Source organism: Bombina bombina, chromosome 3 (genome assembly GCF_027579735.1).
Source record: "Bombina bombina isolate aBomBom1 chromosome 3, aBomBom1.pri, whole genome shotgun sequence".
NCBI classification, from domain to species: Eukaryota; Metazoa; Chordata; class Amphibia; order Anura; family Bombinatoridae; genus Bombina; species Bombina bombina.
Window position 1 is genome coordinate 548,882,438 of NC_069501.1, and position 14,159 is coordinate 548,896,596.

General features: G+C 40.9%; 1 protein-coding gene across 3 annotated transcripts in view; it reads left to right on the top strand.

The window, feature by feature from the left end:
• SYTL1 (synaptotagmin like 1) overlaps positions 1 to 13,326 on the top strand; it is a 136,890-nt gene extending 123,564 nt beyond the window's left edge. For all 3 annotated transcript variants that reach the window (XM_053707056.1, XM_053707058.1, XM_053707057.1), the window contains one exon: positions 12,650 to 13,326. In XM_053707056.1, the coding sequence (XP_053563031.1) occupies positions 12,650 to 12,786 (137 nt within the window). In that variant the 3' untranslated portion in view covers positions 12,787 to 13,326. The remainder of the gene's footprint in view (positions 1 to 12,649) is intronic.
• Positions 13,327 to 14,159: the final 833 nt, after the last annotated feature.

Sequence of the window (14,159 nt, forward strand, 5' to 3'; positions counted from 1 at the left end):
TAGGATTACAGTATGCCTCAAATTTCTCACATAACACATTGGGATCCTTTTTACCTTCAGCAGATATAGCTTCACTTGCACTCCATGATCTGCAAATATCTCTGCCTTTCTCTCCAATGCAAATGAGAAACTGTGCAGCCTTCTGCTCCTGTGTCCACTTGGCAGCATCAGGGCCAGCAAATAATTATTCCATGAGCTCTCTCCATCTTGTCCAGTGCTCACATACATTGCCTTTATCAAAGTCCATAGGAGGCACTTGCTGTCTGCTTGCAGCCATGACAATCAAACTTAAATAAATCTGTTTACTTCTGACACCATGTAAAGATCTCATGTTATAGAATGCACAGAACTAATGAAGGCACCATTGTTCAACTTCAAGAACTTTTAATTCACTGAAGATAACATTTCACTGTTATACCTCATGCTTGTCCCTAGTGATAGAATATATGAACTACAACAAATATAAACAGCAACAACTGGAACAAACCATTATGATATATTCATTACAAGGATGACTCTGCCCTGTTTGACCTGAATTTAGGTTTTTTAATTGGTAGTTTTTATTTTATTTTATTAGAATAGTAATGTTATGTTAATTTATAGTTTAATCTCAGTTTTTTTTATTTTACAGGTAAGTTCTTAATTATTTTAAGATAGTTATATTGTAGCTTTTAATTTAAAGTTAGGGGGCGTTAGGTTTAGGGGTTAATAGTGTAATTTAGTGTTTTGCAATGTGGGGGGCCGGCGGTTTAGGGATTAAAAGGTTTAGTTTATTAGTTACAATGTGGGAGGCTGGCGGTTTAGGGGTTGATAGGTTTATTTAGTGTCAGCAATTTCCGTGGGTGGCGAATTAGGGGTTAATCATTTTAATTAGTGTTGGCGATGTCGGGGAGCGGTGGATTAGGGGTTACTAGATTTATTTCGGCGATGTGGGAGGGCGGCGGATTAGGGGTTAATAGGTTTATTTATTAGTCGTGATGTGGGTGGGCAACAGATTAGGGGTTAATAGGTGTAATATAGTATTTGCGATGAGGGAGGGTGGCGGATTAAGGGTTAATGGGTAGTTTATGGGTGTTAGTGTACTTTGTAACATTTTAGTTATGAGTTTTCTGAAACATTTTTGTTTCGCAAAGTCCATAACTACTGGTCTCAGATGGCGGAATGGATCGTGTCGGTATAGGCAGTAACACAAGCATTTTAGCCGGACCGCACAACCTGTAATACGGCGCTATGAAAAATCACGCACTCAAACTTCATTTTTTGAGTGCGGAATGGACTTTGCATTACAGGCTAAAATGCTTGCGGTATAGCTATACCGCTGCGACTCGTAATATGCGTTACTGGTCATTCCACACGCATTTTCAGCGGTATAGCTGTACCGCACCGTAGCGCCAAACTCGTAATATAGGCCATTGTTCTCTATTTATTCATCCACAGTTTGCACTGTTTTTGTAATTCACCTTACACACAAATGTTCTTGTTATAACTTTATAGCATTTTTTTTATACAGGCAGAGGGCAGTAGGTCAGAGAGGCTTCTAAACACCTGTTTTACTGTAAACACAAGCTTTCTTGGCTTTCCTTTTAACTCAAACAAAAGTCCCTTGTTACCTGAGACATTAAACAGTTACATGCATGTTAAAAATTAGGTAACTATTTGTGAGTGTTTTAAAAATTAGAAATATATGTTTCAGGTAATTTGTATGGTTCAGTGGATATCTTATTACCTTTTATTAGAGCCTACTATCTGCTGTAGTTATTAACCTTTACTAACAACACTCTTCAATGTCTCTATTCTACCCAGCCTTTCCAGTCTAACCAGTTCCTAAGATATTCTATTGAGCTGATTCCCTAAAAAAATGAAGAGATAAGTAAGCTTTAGTGAATTATACACCATTATAGGAACTTTGGCTATTAAAAAACATTTGTAGCAAACAAGTTGTTAATGCATTGGAAAAAAAATCATATTCACCTAAATTGTCAAATTATTGCAAGACTGCAGAACAATATTGTAATTACAAAGGTTGCATATCCCTTTATATTACTTTGAGGGTACCTAAGCAAACCTAGCAACATTCTCTTTAAAAATAAATGCATTACAGGTTGGTAAGGTAATGGAACCAGGGTGGTTAGCAGCATAGCTGGGTGGCATGAGGCAAAGTCGGGGTAGTAGGAGGGTGTGGCTGATTGATATGACGGATATGTCATGCGGCATGTAGATAAATGTTAATTAAATATAGAAAAATAAGACACCTATCTTGATCCTTGGCATATTATGCAAATGCTTCATTGTATTGCTGGCAATCTTAATAACTTTCAGCAATGTTTTTCTATATATGTGCTATATCTACTATATCTGCCTCTAGAGCAGTGCTTTCCAAACTGTGTGTCATGACACATTAGTGTGTCAGCGGCAGTGTGTAGGTGTGTCCCTGCCTCAGAACAAATTTTTTTGAATTTAAAATTTGTAAAAAATTTTTTTTTTGGTTTCCGCATTTCCGCCTGCTTGCTACGCATATCACATGGTTGACTCGTGATTGATACCTAGTGGGTCACAGATCATCTTAACCTATTGGCGCAGCCCAGTGGGAACTGAAACTATTCCCATTGGCGGCACATTGGCTCCTGACTGCACTTGTAGTCTCCTCAATTGGCTTGTGACTGCATGTGTGTTTGCAGCACGGGCCGTAGTCAGTGCAACTTGCAGAGCTCTGAGGACGGCAGCTTAAACACTGAGCTGAAGTCAGAAGTCTAAGGCCTAGATTTGGAGTTCGGCGGTAAAAGGGCTGTTAACGCTCCGCGGGCTTTTTTCTGGCCGCACCATAAATTTAACTCTGGTATCGAGAGTTCAAACAAATGCTGCGTTAGGCTCCAAAAAAGGAGCGTAGAGCATTTTTACCGCAAATGCAACTCTCGATACCAGAGTTGCTTACGGACGCGGCCGGCCTCAAAAACGTGCTCGTGCACGATTCTCCCATAGAAAACAATGGGGCTGTTTGAGCTGAAAAAAAACCTAACACCTGCAAAAAAGCAGCGTTCAGCTCCTAACGCAGCCCCATTGTTTCCTATGGGGAAACACTTCCTACGTCTGCACCTAACACTCTAACATGTACCCCGAGTCTAAACACCCCTAACCTTACACTTATTAACCCCTAATCTGCCGCCGCCGCTATCGCTGACACCTGCATATTTTTTTTAACCCCTAATCTGCTGCTCCGTAAACCGCCGCAACCTACGTTATCCCTATGTACCCCTAATCTGCTGCCCTAACATCGCCGACCCCTATATTATATTTATTAACCCCTAATCTGCCCCCCTCAACGTCGCCGACACCTGCCTACACTTATTAACTCCTAATCTGCCGAGCGGACCTGAGCGCTACTATAATAAAGTTATTAACCCCTAATCCGCCTCACTAACCCTATCATAAATAGTATTAACCCCTAATCTGCCCTCCCTAACATCGCCGACAACTACCTTCAATTATTAACCCCTAATCTGCCGAGCGGACCTCACCGCTACTATAATAAATGTATTAACCCCTAAAGCTAAGTCTAACCCTAACACTAACACCCCCCCTAAATTAAATATAATTTTAATCTAACAAAATAAATTAACTCTTATTAAATAACTTATTCCTATTTAAAGCTAAATACTTACCTGTAAAATAAATCCTAATATAGCTACAATATAAATTATAATTATATTATAGCTATTTTAGGATTAATATTTATTTTACAGGCAACTTTGTAATTATTTTAACCAGGTACAATAGCTATTAAATAGTTAAGAACTATTTAATAGTTACCTAGTTAAAATAATAACAAATTTACCTGTAAAATAAATCCTAACCTAAGATATAATTAAACCTAACACTACCCTATCAATAAATTAATTAAATAAACTACCTACAATTACCTACAATTAACCTAACACTACACTATCAATAAATTAATTAAACACAATTGCTACAAATAAATACAATTAAATAAACTAGCTAAAGTACAAAAAATAAAAAAGAACTAAGTTACAAAAAATAATAAAATATTTACAAACATAAGAAAAATATTACAACAATTTTAAACTAATTACACCTACTCTAAGCCCCCTAATAAAATAACAAAGCCCCCCAAAATAAAAAATTCCCTACCCTATTCTAAATTAAAAAAGTTACAAGCTCTTTTACCTTACCAGCCCTGAACAGGGCCCTTTGCGGGGCATGCCCCAAGGATTTCAGCTCTTTTGCCTGTAAAAAAAAACATACCATACCCCCCCCCAACATTACAACCCACCACCCACATACCCCTAATCTAACCCAAACCCCCCTTAAATAAACCTAACACTAAGCCCCTGAAGATCTTCCTACCTTGTCTTCACCATACCAGGTTCACCGATCCGTCCTGGCTCCAACATCTTCATCCAACCCAAGCGGGGGTTGGCGATCCATCATCCGGTGCTGAAGAGGTCCAGAAGAGGCTCCAAAGTCTTCCTCCTATCCGGCAAGAAGAGGACATCCGGACCGGCAAACATCTTCTCCAAGCGGCATCTTCAATCTTCTTCCATCCGGTGCGGAGCGGGTCCATCTTGAAGCAGGCGACGCGGATCGGAGCGGGTCCATCTTGAAGCAGGCAGATGGCGTCCCTCGAATTCCGATTGGCGGATAGGATTCTATCAGCCAATCGGAATTAAGGTAGGAATTTTCTGATTGGCTGATGGAATCAGCCAATCAGAATCAAGTTCAATCCGATTGGCTGATCCAATCAGCCAATCAGATTGAGCTCGCATTCTATTGGCTGTTCCGATCAGCCAATAGAATGCGAGCTCAATCTGATTGGCTGATTGGATCAGCCAATCGGATTGAACTTGATTCTGATTGGCTGATTCCATCAGCCAATCAGAAAATTCCTACCTTAATTCCGATTGGCTGATAGAATCCTATCAGCCAATCGGAATTCGAGGGACGCCATCTTGGATGACGTCCCTTAAAGGAACCGTCATTCGTCGGGAGACAACGGAAGAAGAGGATGGATCCGCGTCGCCTGCTTCAAGATGGACCCGCTCCGCACCGGATGGAAGAAGATTGAAGATGCCGCTTGGAGAAGATGTTTGCCGGTCCGGATGTCCTCTTCTTGCCGGATAGGAGGAAGACTTTGGAGCCTCTTCTGGACCTCTTCAGCACCGGATGATGGATCGCCAACCCCCGCTTGGGTTGGATGAAGATGTTGGAGCCAGGATGGATCGGTGAACCTGGTATGGTGAAGACAAGGTAGGAAGATCTTCAGGGGCTTAGTGTTAGGTTTATTTAAGGGGGGTTTGGGTTAGATTAGGGGTATGTGGGTGGTGGGTTGTAATGTTGGGGGGGGGGTATGGTATGTTTTTTTTTACAGGCAAAAGAGCTGAAATCCTTGGGGCATGCCCCGCAAAGGGCCCTGTTCAGGGCTGGTAAGGTAAAAGAGCTTGTAACTTTTTTAATTTAGAATAGGGTAGGGAATTTTTTATTTTGGGGGGCTTTGTTATTTTATTAGGGGGCTTAGAGTAGGTGTAATTAGTTTAAAATTGTTGTAATATTTTTCTTATGTTTGTAAATATTTTATTATTTTTTGTAACTTAGTTCTTTTTTATTTTTTGTACTTTAGCTAGTTTATTTAATTGTATTTATTTGTAGCAATTGTGTTTAATTAATTTATTGATAGTGTAGTGTTAGGTTAATTGTAGGTAATTGTAGGTAGTTTATTTAATTAATTTATTGATAGGGTAGTGTTAGGTTTAATTATATCTTAGGTTAGGATTTATTTTACAGGTAAATTTGTTATTATTTTAACTAGGTAGCTATTAAATAGTTCTTAACTATTTAATAGCTATTGTACCTAGTTAAAATAAATACCAAGTTGCCTGTAAAATAAATATTAATCCTAAAATAGCTATAATATAATTATAATTTATATTGTAGCTATATTAGGATTTATTTTACAGGTAAGTATTTAGCTTTAAATAGGAATCATTTATTTAATAAGAGTTAATTTATTTCGTTAGATTAAAATTATATTTAAATTAGGGGGGTGTTAGTGTTAGGGTTAGACTTAGCTTTAGGGGTTAATCAATTTATTAGAATAGCGGTGAGCTCCGGTCGGCAGATTAGGGGTTAATAATTGAAGGTAGGTGTCGGCGATGTTAGGGAGGGCAGATTAGGGGTTAATACTATTTATGATAGGGTTAGTGAGGCGGGTTAGGGGTTAATAACTTTATTATAGTAGCGCTCAGGTCCGCTCTGCAGATTAGGGGTTAATAAGTGTAGGCAGGTGTCGGCGACGTTGAGGGGGGCAGATTAGGGGTTAATAAATATAATATAGGGGTCGGCGGTGTTAGGGGTAGCAGATTAGGGGTACATAGGGATAACGTAGGTGGCGGCGCTTTGCGGTCGGAAGATTAGGGGTTAATTATTTTAAGTAGCTGGCGGCGACGTTGTGGGGGGCAGGTTAGGGGTTAATAAATGGAATACAGGGGTCGGCGGGGTTAGGGGCAGCAGATTAGGGGTACATAAGTATAACGTAGGTGGCGGTCGGCAGATTAGGGGTTAAAAATTTAAATCGAGTGGCGGCGATGTGGGGGGAGCTTGGTTTAGGGGTACATAGGTAGTTTATGGGTGTTAGTGTACTTTAGGGTACAGTAGTTAAGAGCTTTATGAACCGGCGTTAGCCAGAAAGCTCTTAACTCCTGCTATTTTCAGGCGGCTGGAATTTTGTCGTTAGAGCTCTAACGCTCACTTCAGAAACGACTCTAAATACCGGCGTTAGAAAGATCCCATTGAAAAGATAGGATACGCAAATGGCGTAGGGGGATCTGCGGTATGGAAAAGTCGCGGCTGAAAAGTGAGCGTTAGACCCTTTAATCACTGACTCCAAATACCGGCGGTAGCCTAAAACCAGCGTTAGGAGCCTCTAACGCTGGTTTTGACGGCTACCGCCGAACTCCAAATCTAGGCCAAAGTGTTTTATTTTTCCGCAGCTAGCTCCCAGTAGTGCATTGCTGCTCTTGATATATGGATAGGAAGTGGAAGCTTAAAAATGCTTGATGATGAAATGCGAGTGTTTTTATCTAATAATCCACCAAATATTCAGAAACTGTGTTCATCCCATCAACCTCATACATTCCATTAAAATAGTAAGTAGCTATTGGTGATATTAATTCTTGCACATACATACTGTTACTTGTAAATACATTTAGTTATTATATCATTTATGTATGTGTCCGTATCTCTTAAAACAAGTTAGTCTAACCTCCTGTTTGCTGGTACAACTAAATTACTGTGTCGTGAAATTATGTAAGTGTAAAAAGTGTGTCGCCAACATGAAAAGTTTGGAAAGCTCTGCTCTAGAGTCTCACTGTGAGAAACAACTCAGAGGTATTTGACACTGTCCAGCTCAGTATCTATTTAATATGAATGAGATGATTAATACAATAGTCAAAATATTTTTTCCATCTTAATATGGGAAGAGTCCACAGCTGCATTCCTTACTTGTGGGAAATACTGAACCTGGCCACCAGGAGGAAGCAAAGACACCCCAGCCAAAGGCTTAAATACCTCCCCCACTTCCTCATAACCCCAGTCATTCTTTGCCTTTCGTCACAGGAGGTTGGCAGAGAAGAAGTCAGGGTCATAGTGTGACTCCTTTTATCTGTATAGAATCAAGGGTTAATATCTCCTGAGGAGGATTATTGAACAGGGGGGGATAATCTTATATATTTATTTGATTTTATGCTGATTTTATGTAAAGGTTTCACTTTCACTTTGAGAGCCATGCAGCTTACTAGCTTGGCGCACTTTCTCATAACAGGGAAGATCCTACATTGTGCACTATGTGATTCATTCCCTTTTTTCTGACCGGGTGTCTATCAGAGAGGAGTCATAAATCTCTGTACTGTCTGTGTCATAGGAGGTGGTGAGTGCCCCAGCTATTGGGGTATAAGGGTGCTGTTTTTTTTAATAAAATAAGATGTTTTATTTCTCTAGTTATCCGGTTATTGCACTAGCGATGGAGGATTCTGTTACTTTAGAGGGAACTCCCTCTATTCCTAATGAGTAATTCCTGTTTATATGGTGAGGAGGCCTTAGTTCCGCCCTCTCAATTATGGTCCATATGCTTTGATAATTTGATAATATCAAACATGTTTGATACCATGGAGCCGTCCACCTCTGAGGAGTTGTCATCCAGTGAGATGCGTACCCTACATTCTTATATCTCTACACATGCAGTTTTCCTGTAGCATTGCTGATCCTCCATCTGAAGGGGGCCCTTTTCACCAGACGTTACTGCGCAGTTCAGACGGCGGTGTCTGCGGTCTTTAATACTTTACCTCGCCCTGCTAAGCGCAAGCAAAAGGTTACATATTGCACTCCTTCCCAGAGTACATCAGATAATGTATTGGATTTAACTGTGAGTTATCCGAGGATGAAGTTCTTTCTGAGACTTCAGAGTATGAACATTCTGGGTTGGAGTCGGCTGCCTCTAAACCTCTGGCTGCAGAGGAACCAGACTTTAGTTTAGGAATTTGCGCTTTCTTCTAAAGGAAGTTTTTGGCGAATTCAGAGGTTCCAGAGGCCAAATTGCCTGATGAACTTTTAATTCCTAAATTGGATAGAGTTTGAGGACTAGGTGGTACCTTATCCTTCCCTGCTCCTGTTAGATGGCGAACATTATTAAGAATGAATGGGACAGGATTGGATTCCTTTTCCCCCCTCTTCTCCATTTAACAAATAGTCCCTGGTCCTGGACTCTCAATGGAGTTGTGAGGTCCCGTCCCTAAATGGGATGGCATTATCTTCACCCTTGCTAAACGTACTACTATCTCGCTTGAGGATAGTTCTTTGTTTGAAGAGCCCATGGATAAAGGATGGAAACTCTGTTAAGAAAGATGTTTCAACATACTGGATATTTGTTTCAAGCGCGGTTATTAGAGGAACTACCTTCTGGTGTGACTCCTTATAGGATTTGATCACGGTGGAGGATCCCCTCGACGTTACTCAGAAAAGATTTATGGCCTTGAGGGTTGTTGATTCTTTTATCTGTGCTGCTATTAGGCAGTTTTTTCCCTTGTCTGCTATGGCTTCAGCTTTTTCTGTTCAGGCCCTTCGGGCTCTGGCTGAAGTCATGGTCTGTGGTCTAGAGTTCTTCCCTCCCTTTAAGGGAATGATTTTGTCTGGTTCAGGCCTGGACTCAAATTATCTCCACGGTCACGGTCCTACTGCAAGAGTATATGAACTAATCTAAGGGACGATTTTCATTGTTTTCATTCTGATAAAGCCCATGTCAGCAGTCCTCCACTAAGCCAGAGCAAACCAAGAGCTCTTGGAACCCGGCTCAGTCCTGGAATAAATCCAAGCAGAGCAAGAAGGCCGTGTGGTCTACGTCGGCATGAATGGGCGGCCCCACGGTCCTCTTCTGTATCATGTAGGGGGCATTATGTCACTCTTTTCAGTCACTTGGTTTAGGGACGTGCAGGATCCATGGGTCCTGGAGGTCATAGCTCAGGGTTACAAGATAGGTTTTAAGTCTCAGCCACCCAAGGGCAGATTCCTCCTGTCTTCCTGACCAAAAAGGAGGTAAGGCTTTCTGGGGTGTGTACGGGATCTGTCCTCTAGGAGTTATTGTCCCGGTGCCTATCGCGTGAGAGGTTTGGGATACTATTCAAACCTTTTTGTGGTCCTTAAGAAGGAGGGAGCTTTCCATCTGATTCTGGACCTAAAGTGCTTAAGCAGGTTTTTAAATGTCCCCTCGTTTTAGATGGAGACATTAAGGTCCATTCTTCCCCTCGTTTGAGAGGAGTAGTTCATGACCATGATAGATCTGAAGGATGCTCCCTTCTCATACCAATACTCAAGGACCACTTCTAGTTCCTAAGGTTTGCATTCCTGGACCAGCACTTCCAGTTTATTGCCCTTCTGTTTGGTCTAGCTAAATAATTTTTTCGAAGAGTGGACTAATCAGAATATCTCCTCTGTCTTCTTCGATCCCATGTATGGCAGATAATCTAGAGAGTTCTCTTGTATCAAGTACCAGGGTAGAATTCTTGGGTACTATAATAGTCTGCATAGACATGATAATATTTCTAACAGACCAGAGACATTGCAAGCTAGTTTCAACATGTCTTGCCCTCCAGATCTCCTTAAGGCCATCTTTGGCTCGGTGTATGGAGGTGATCAGTTTCATGGTGTCCAGCTTGGACATAATTTCCTTTGCCAGGTTTCACTTCAGACTGTTGCAACTGAAATAGTGGAACGGCGATCATTCCGATTTGTCTCAACAGATTTCTCTGGACCACCAATCGGGAGAATCACTCTCTTGGTGGTTTTGTCCGGATCACTTGTCCTGAGGGACGTCCGTCTCAAAACTATCCTGGGTGATTGTGACTACGGTTGCGAGTCTGTCAGGATGGGGAGCTGTTTGCGGTGCCAGGAAGGCACAGGGCCTCTGGTCTCAGGAGGTAAAGCTCCCTCCTGATCTCATTTTTGATCTTTTGGCAATTTAAAATGCTCTGAAGGCTTGGCCTCTGCTGGGTTTGTCCCAGTTAATCAGATTCTAATCAAATAATATATCCTCGGTGGCTTACATCAACCATCAGGGGGGAACGAGAAGCTCCCTAGTTTTGAGGGAAGTATCTCAGATTCTGGTGTGGGGGAGACCCGCATTTGTTCGCTGTCAGTGATCCACATTCCGGGTGTGGACAACTAGGAAGCGGATTTCATTAGCAGACAATCCTTTCATCTGGGAGAATGGTCTTTGCATCCTAAGTGTTTGCAGAAATTTGCAAGAGGAAGATCTTATAACGTCTCAATACCAAGCTACCCAGATAGGGATCCAGGTACAGGGATCCTCAGGCGAAGCTAACAGATGCATTAGCAGTGCCTTGGAGGTTCAAACTAATTATCCTTTGTGACCGTTACCACTACTTCCTAGTGTAGTGGCTTGAGTCAAGCAGGCGTCAGTGATACTGACTGCTCCATCTTGGCCGTGAAGGATATGGTTCGCGGATCTAGTGGGGATGTCATCATCTCCTCCGTGGAAGTTACCTTGTCACAGGGATCTGTTGACCAAGGTCTCTTTGTTCATCAATGTCTAGATTCTCTGAGGCTGACTGCGTGGAGATTGAACGCTTAGTCCGAGCCAAGAGAGGGTTTTATGAGAGAGTTATTTTTACTCTCATTCAAGCTTGTAAGCTGGTTGCTCGTTGCATCTATCATAAGATGTGGAGGACCTACTTAGTCTGTTCTCTAGGATGAACTGGCGAAGGGCTTTTCTGCAAGTCCCATGAAGGGTCAGTTTTCGGCCCTGTCTGTGTTTCTGCACAAGAGGTTTGCAGAGCTTCCTGATGTGCAGCCATTTGTTAAGGCTCTGCTGGGATCAGACCTGTGTTTAGATCTAATGCTCCTCCTTGGAGTTTAAATCTTGTCCTTAAGGTTTTGCAACGGGCTCCGTTGGAGCCTATGCATGAAGTAGACATTAAATTGTTGTCTTGGAAGGTTCCTTTCGTATGTCCTAATCCTTCTTTGTTGAAGGAATGTTTATAACGTATTTCTGGATGTGGTTTGTGCTTTGAAGTTCTATCTTCGGGCCACAAAGGAATTTAGACTAACCTCTTTCTCTGTTTGTTCTCTTTTCCGGGAAGCGTAGGGATCAGAGGGTCAGAGGGCCTCTTCGACTTCCTTATCTTAGTGTCATCCGTGTAGCATAGAAACAGGGGAACATAAGCCTGCTCTGAGGATTACGGCTCATTCTATGAGAGCAGTGGTTTCCTCTTGGGCCTTCAAAAATGAGGCCTTTATAGATCAGATTTGTAAGGCGGCTACCTAGTTCTCCTTACATACTTTTCCCAAAATTTTACAAGTTTGATTTTTTTGCTTCTGCTGAAGCAGCCTTCGGGAGAAAGGTTTTGCAGGCTGTGGTGCCCTCAGATTAGAGTCCGCCTCGCTTTTTTCCCTCCCGTTAGCATTCCGTGTACTCTAGAGCTTGGGTATATGTTTCCAACAAGTAAGGAATGCAGCTGTGGACTCTTCCCATATTAAGATGGAAAACATAAATTATGCTTACCTGATAATTTCATTTCCATCTGTTTTCCGATGTGCGGCCCTAAATTTGAAATTTTTTCTTCTGGCACATTTTTCACCCTGATATTTCTCCTACTGTTCCTCGTTCCTTCGGCAGAATGACTGGGGTTATGAGGAAGTGGGGGAGGTATTTAACCCTTTGGCTGGGGTGTCTTTGCCTCCTCCTGGTGGCCAGGTTCAGTATTTCCCACAAGTAAGGAATGCAGCTGTGGATTCTTCACATACAGATGAAAATTAAATTATCAGGTAAGCATAATTTATGTTTTTATTTTATATTTTTATTTTACACCATTCATGACGCTATAAATGATATGTCCATATAATAAAGTGTTCCAAGTGTAGTATTCCAATAATCTTGGTTCCTCAAAAAAACAAAATATATATCATAGTGTGATTCCACTGAGACCAGTGCATTGACATACTTGTGTTTTCAGACACCATGATCAAGGGACTAGATTTGGCATGTGTTCCTTCACTGGGCAGATTATACTAATATGTTTTGTTCTTTAGTTACAACAAAGAATAATAAAGTATGTGTCTGTTATAGGTATCAGCTATGAAGCTCCTGTTAGTTGGATGGATTCTACCGAAGAAGAGAAGAAATTCTGGGAGTCAGTTATAAAAAGACCAGGTGAATGGAATGAGGTTGTACTACCACTAAGACAGAATCTGACCCCTCGCTAGACTCCAGCATACATCCTCACTTGTTGTTGACCTCCATGATAGAAGCAGACTCCTATTTAAAAGATCAAAAATGTCTTCAACCTGGCTGACCAGAGTCCTTCATCAAACCAAGTCTGCTTTTGGCTAACCGGAGTCTTCTTACAAACCAAGTATTCCTTTGGAGACACAAACTTAGCCCAAGTTAATTACATAAACAGGGCTTGATCCCATGCTCATGCTCCAATATGACACAGCAATAATCCATATTTTAATGCTTGAACCCACTCTGACCAAACGGTACAAACCTGACAGATGATGCAAAACATTTCTGCTATTACCTTTATTACATAGACACACTGTGGCTCTGAAGATGGACTGTTCGCTTTCTGATCTAAAGGAAAATGTAACATTCAGCATAGTTCTTTTCCAGTACAAAGGACATGATGAATGATAACAAAAGTGGACACATCTGACATCAAAGACAATTATAGTGGCAGATTCACTACACACAGTGGGAACACTTGTACTACTGAAGCTACAATAAAATCAGCCATCTGCTAATGTCTGTGAGAATTATTAGATGTGTATAGTTATGCAGACTTAACCACCATCCTCTGAGTTTGCAATGTTTTCATGATTTGAGTGTTTTTGTTGAACCTTGATTCTGTAAATAAGATATATTACATTCATTGAAGCAATTAAATTAATTCAAATTTAGCAGCCAATGAACCAATGAATATTAAAATACTCTTATCACCAGGATACAAAGTGACTGGTAAGCATATTACTTATAAAAATAGAAATAGTTTTCAGTTTTTGAAGTCTTCCTAATCAAATAAGTCTAATTCTGTTTACCTACCACATTTGTTACTCCAGTCAATCTCGTGTCTTCTGAAACTCAGTTAGATGTATAAAAAAAAAGATTAGTTTTTCTTTCCAAGCCCTCTTATTTCATGACTTTCAACCAAAGTGCACTGTGGGGTTATCAGTAACAGAAACACTATAGATTTTTTTTTCAAATTCAACAAGTTATTCTATAGCAGGGGTCATCAATTGTGGACCTCCAGAGGTTTTGGAAATACATTTCCCATGATGGTCAGCTAGCATTTAAGCTGGCTAAGCATCATGGGAAATGTAGTTCCAAAACCTCTAGAGGGTCACATTGATGACCCCTGGCCTTTAGTATTGTAGTGTGATTTTCATATAAAACTGTGAAGCCACTGACAATAGTCAGATCCTTCGCTAATCAGAAATAGCTTCACAGCTGGACAAAAACTGCCAAAATTACATTATGCAATCATTTCTATAGGTTCAGTTCCCTAAAGTGTATAAAAGAATATTATCACTATTATCTTACAATAAAGACAAGAGTGTCATGAAAATTGTACAGTTGC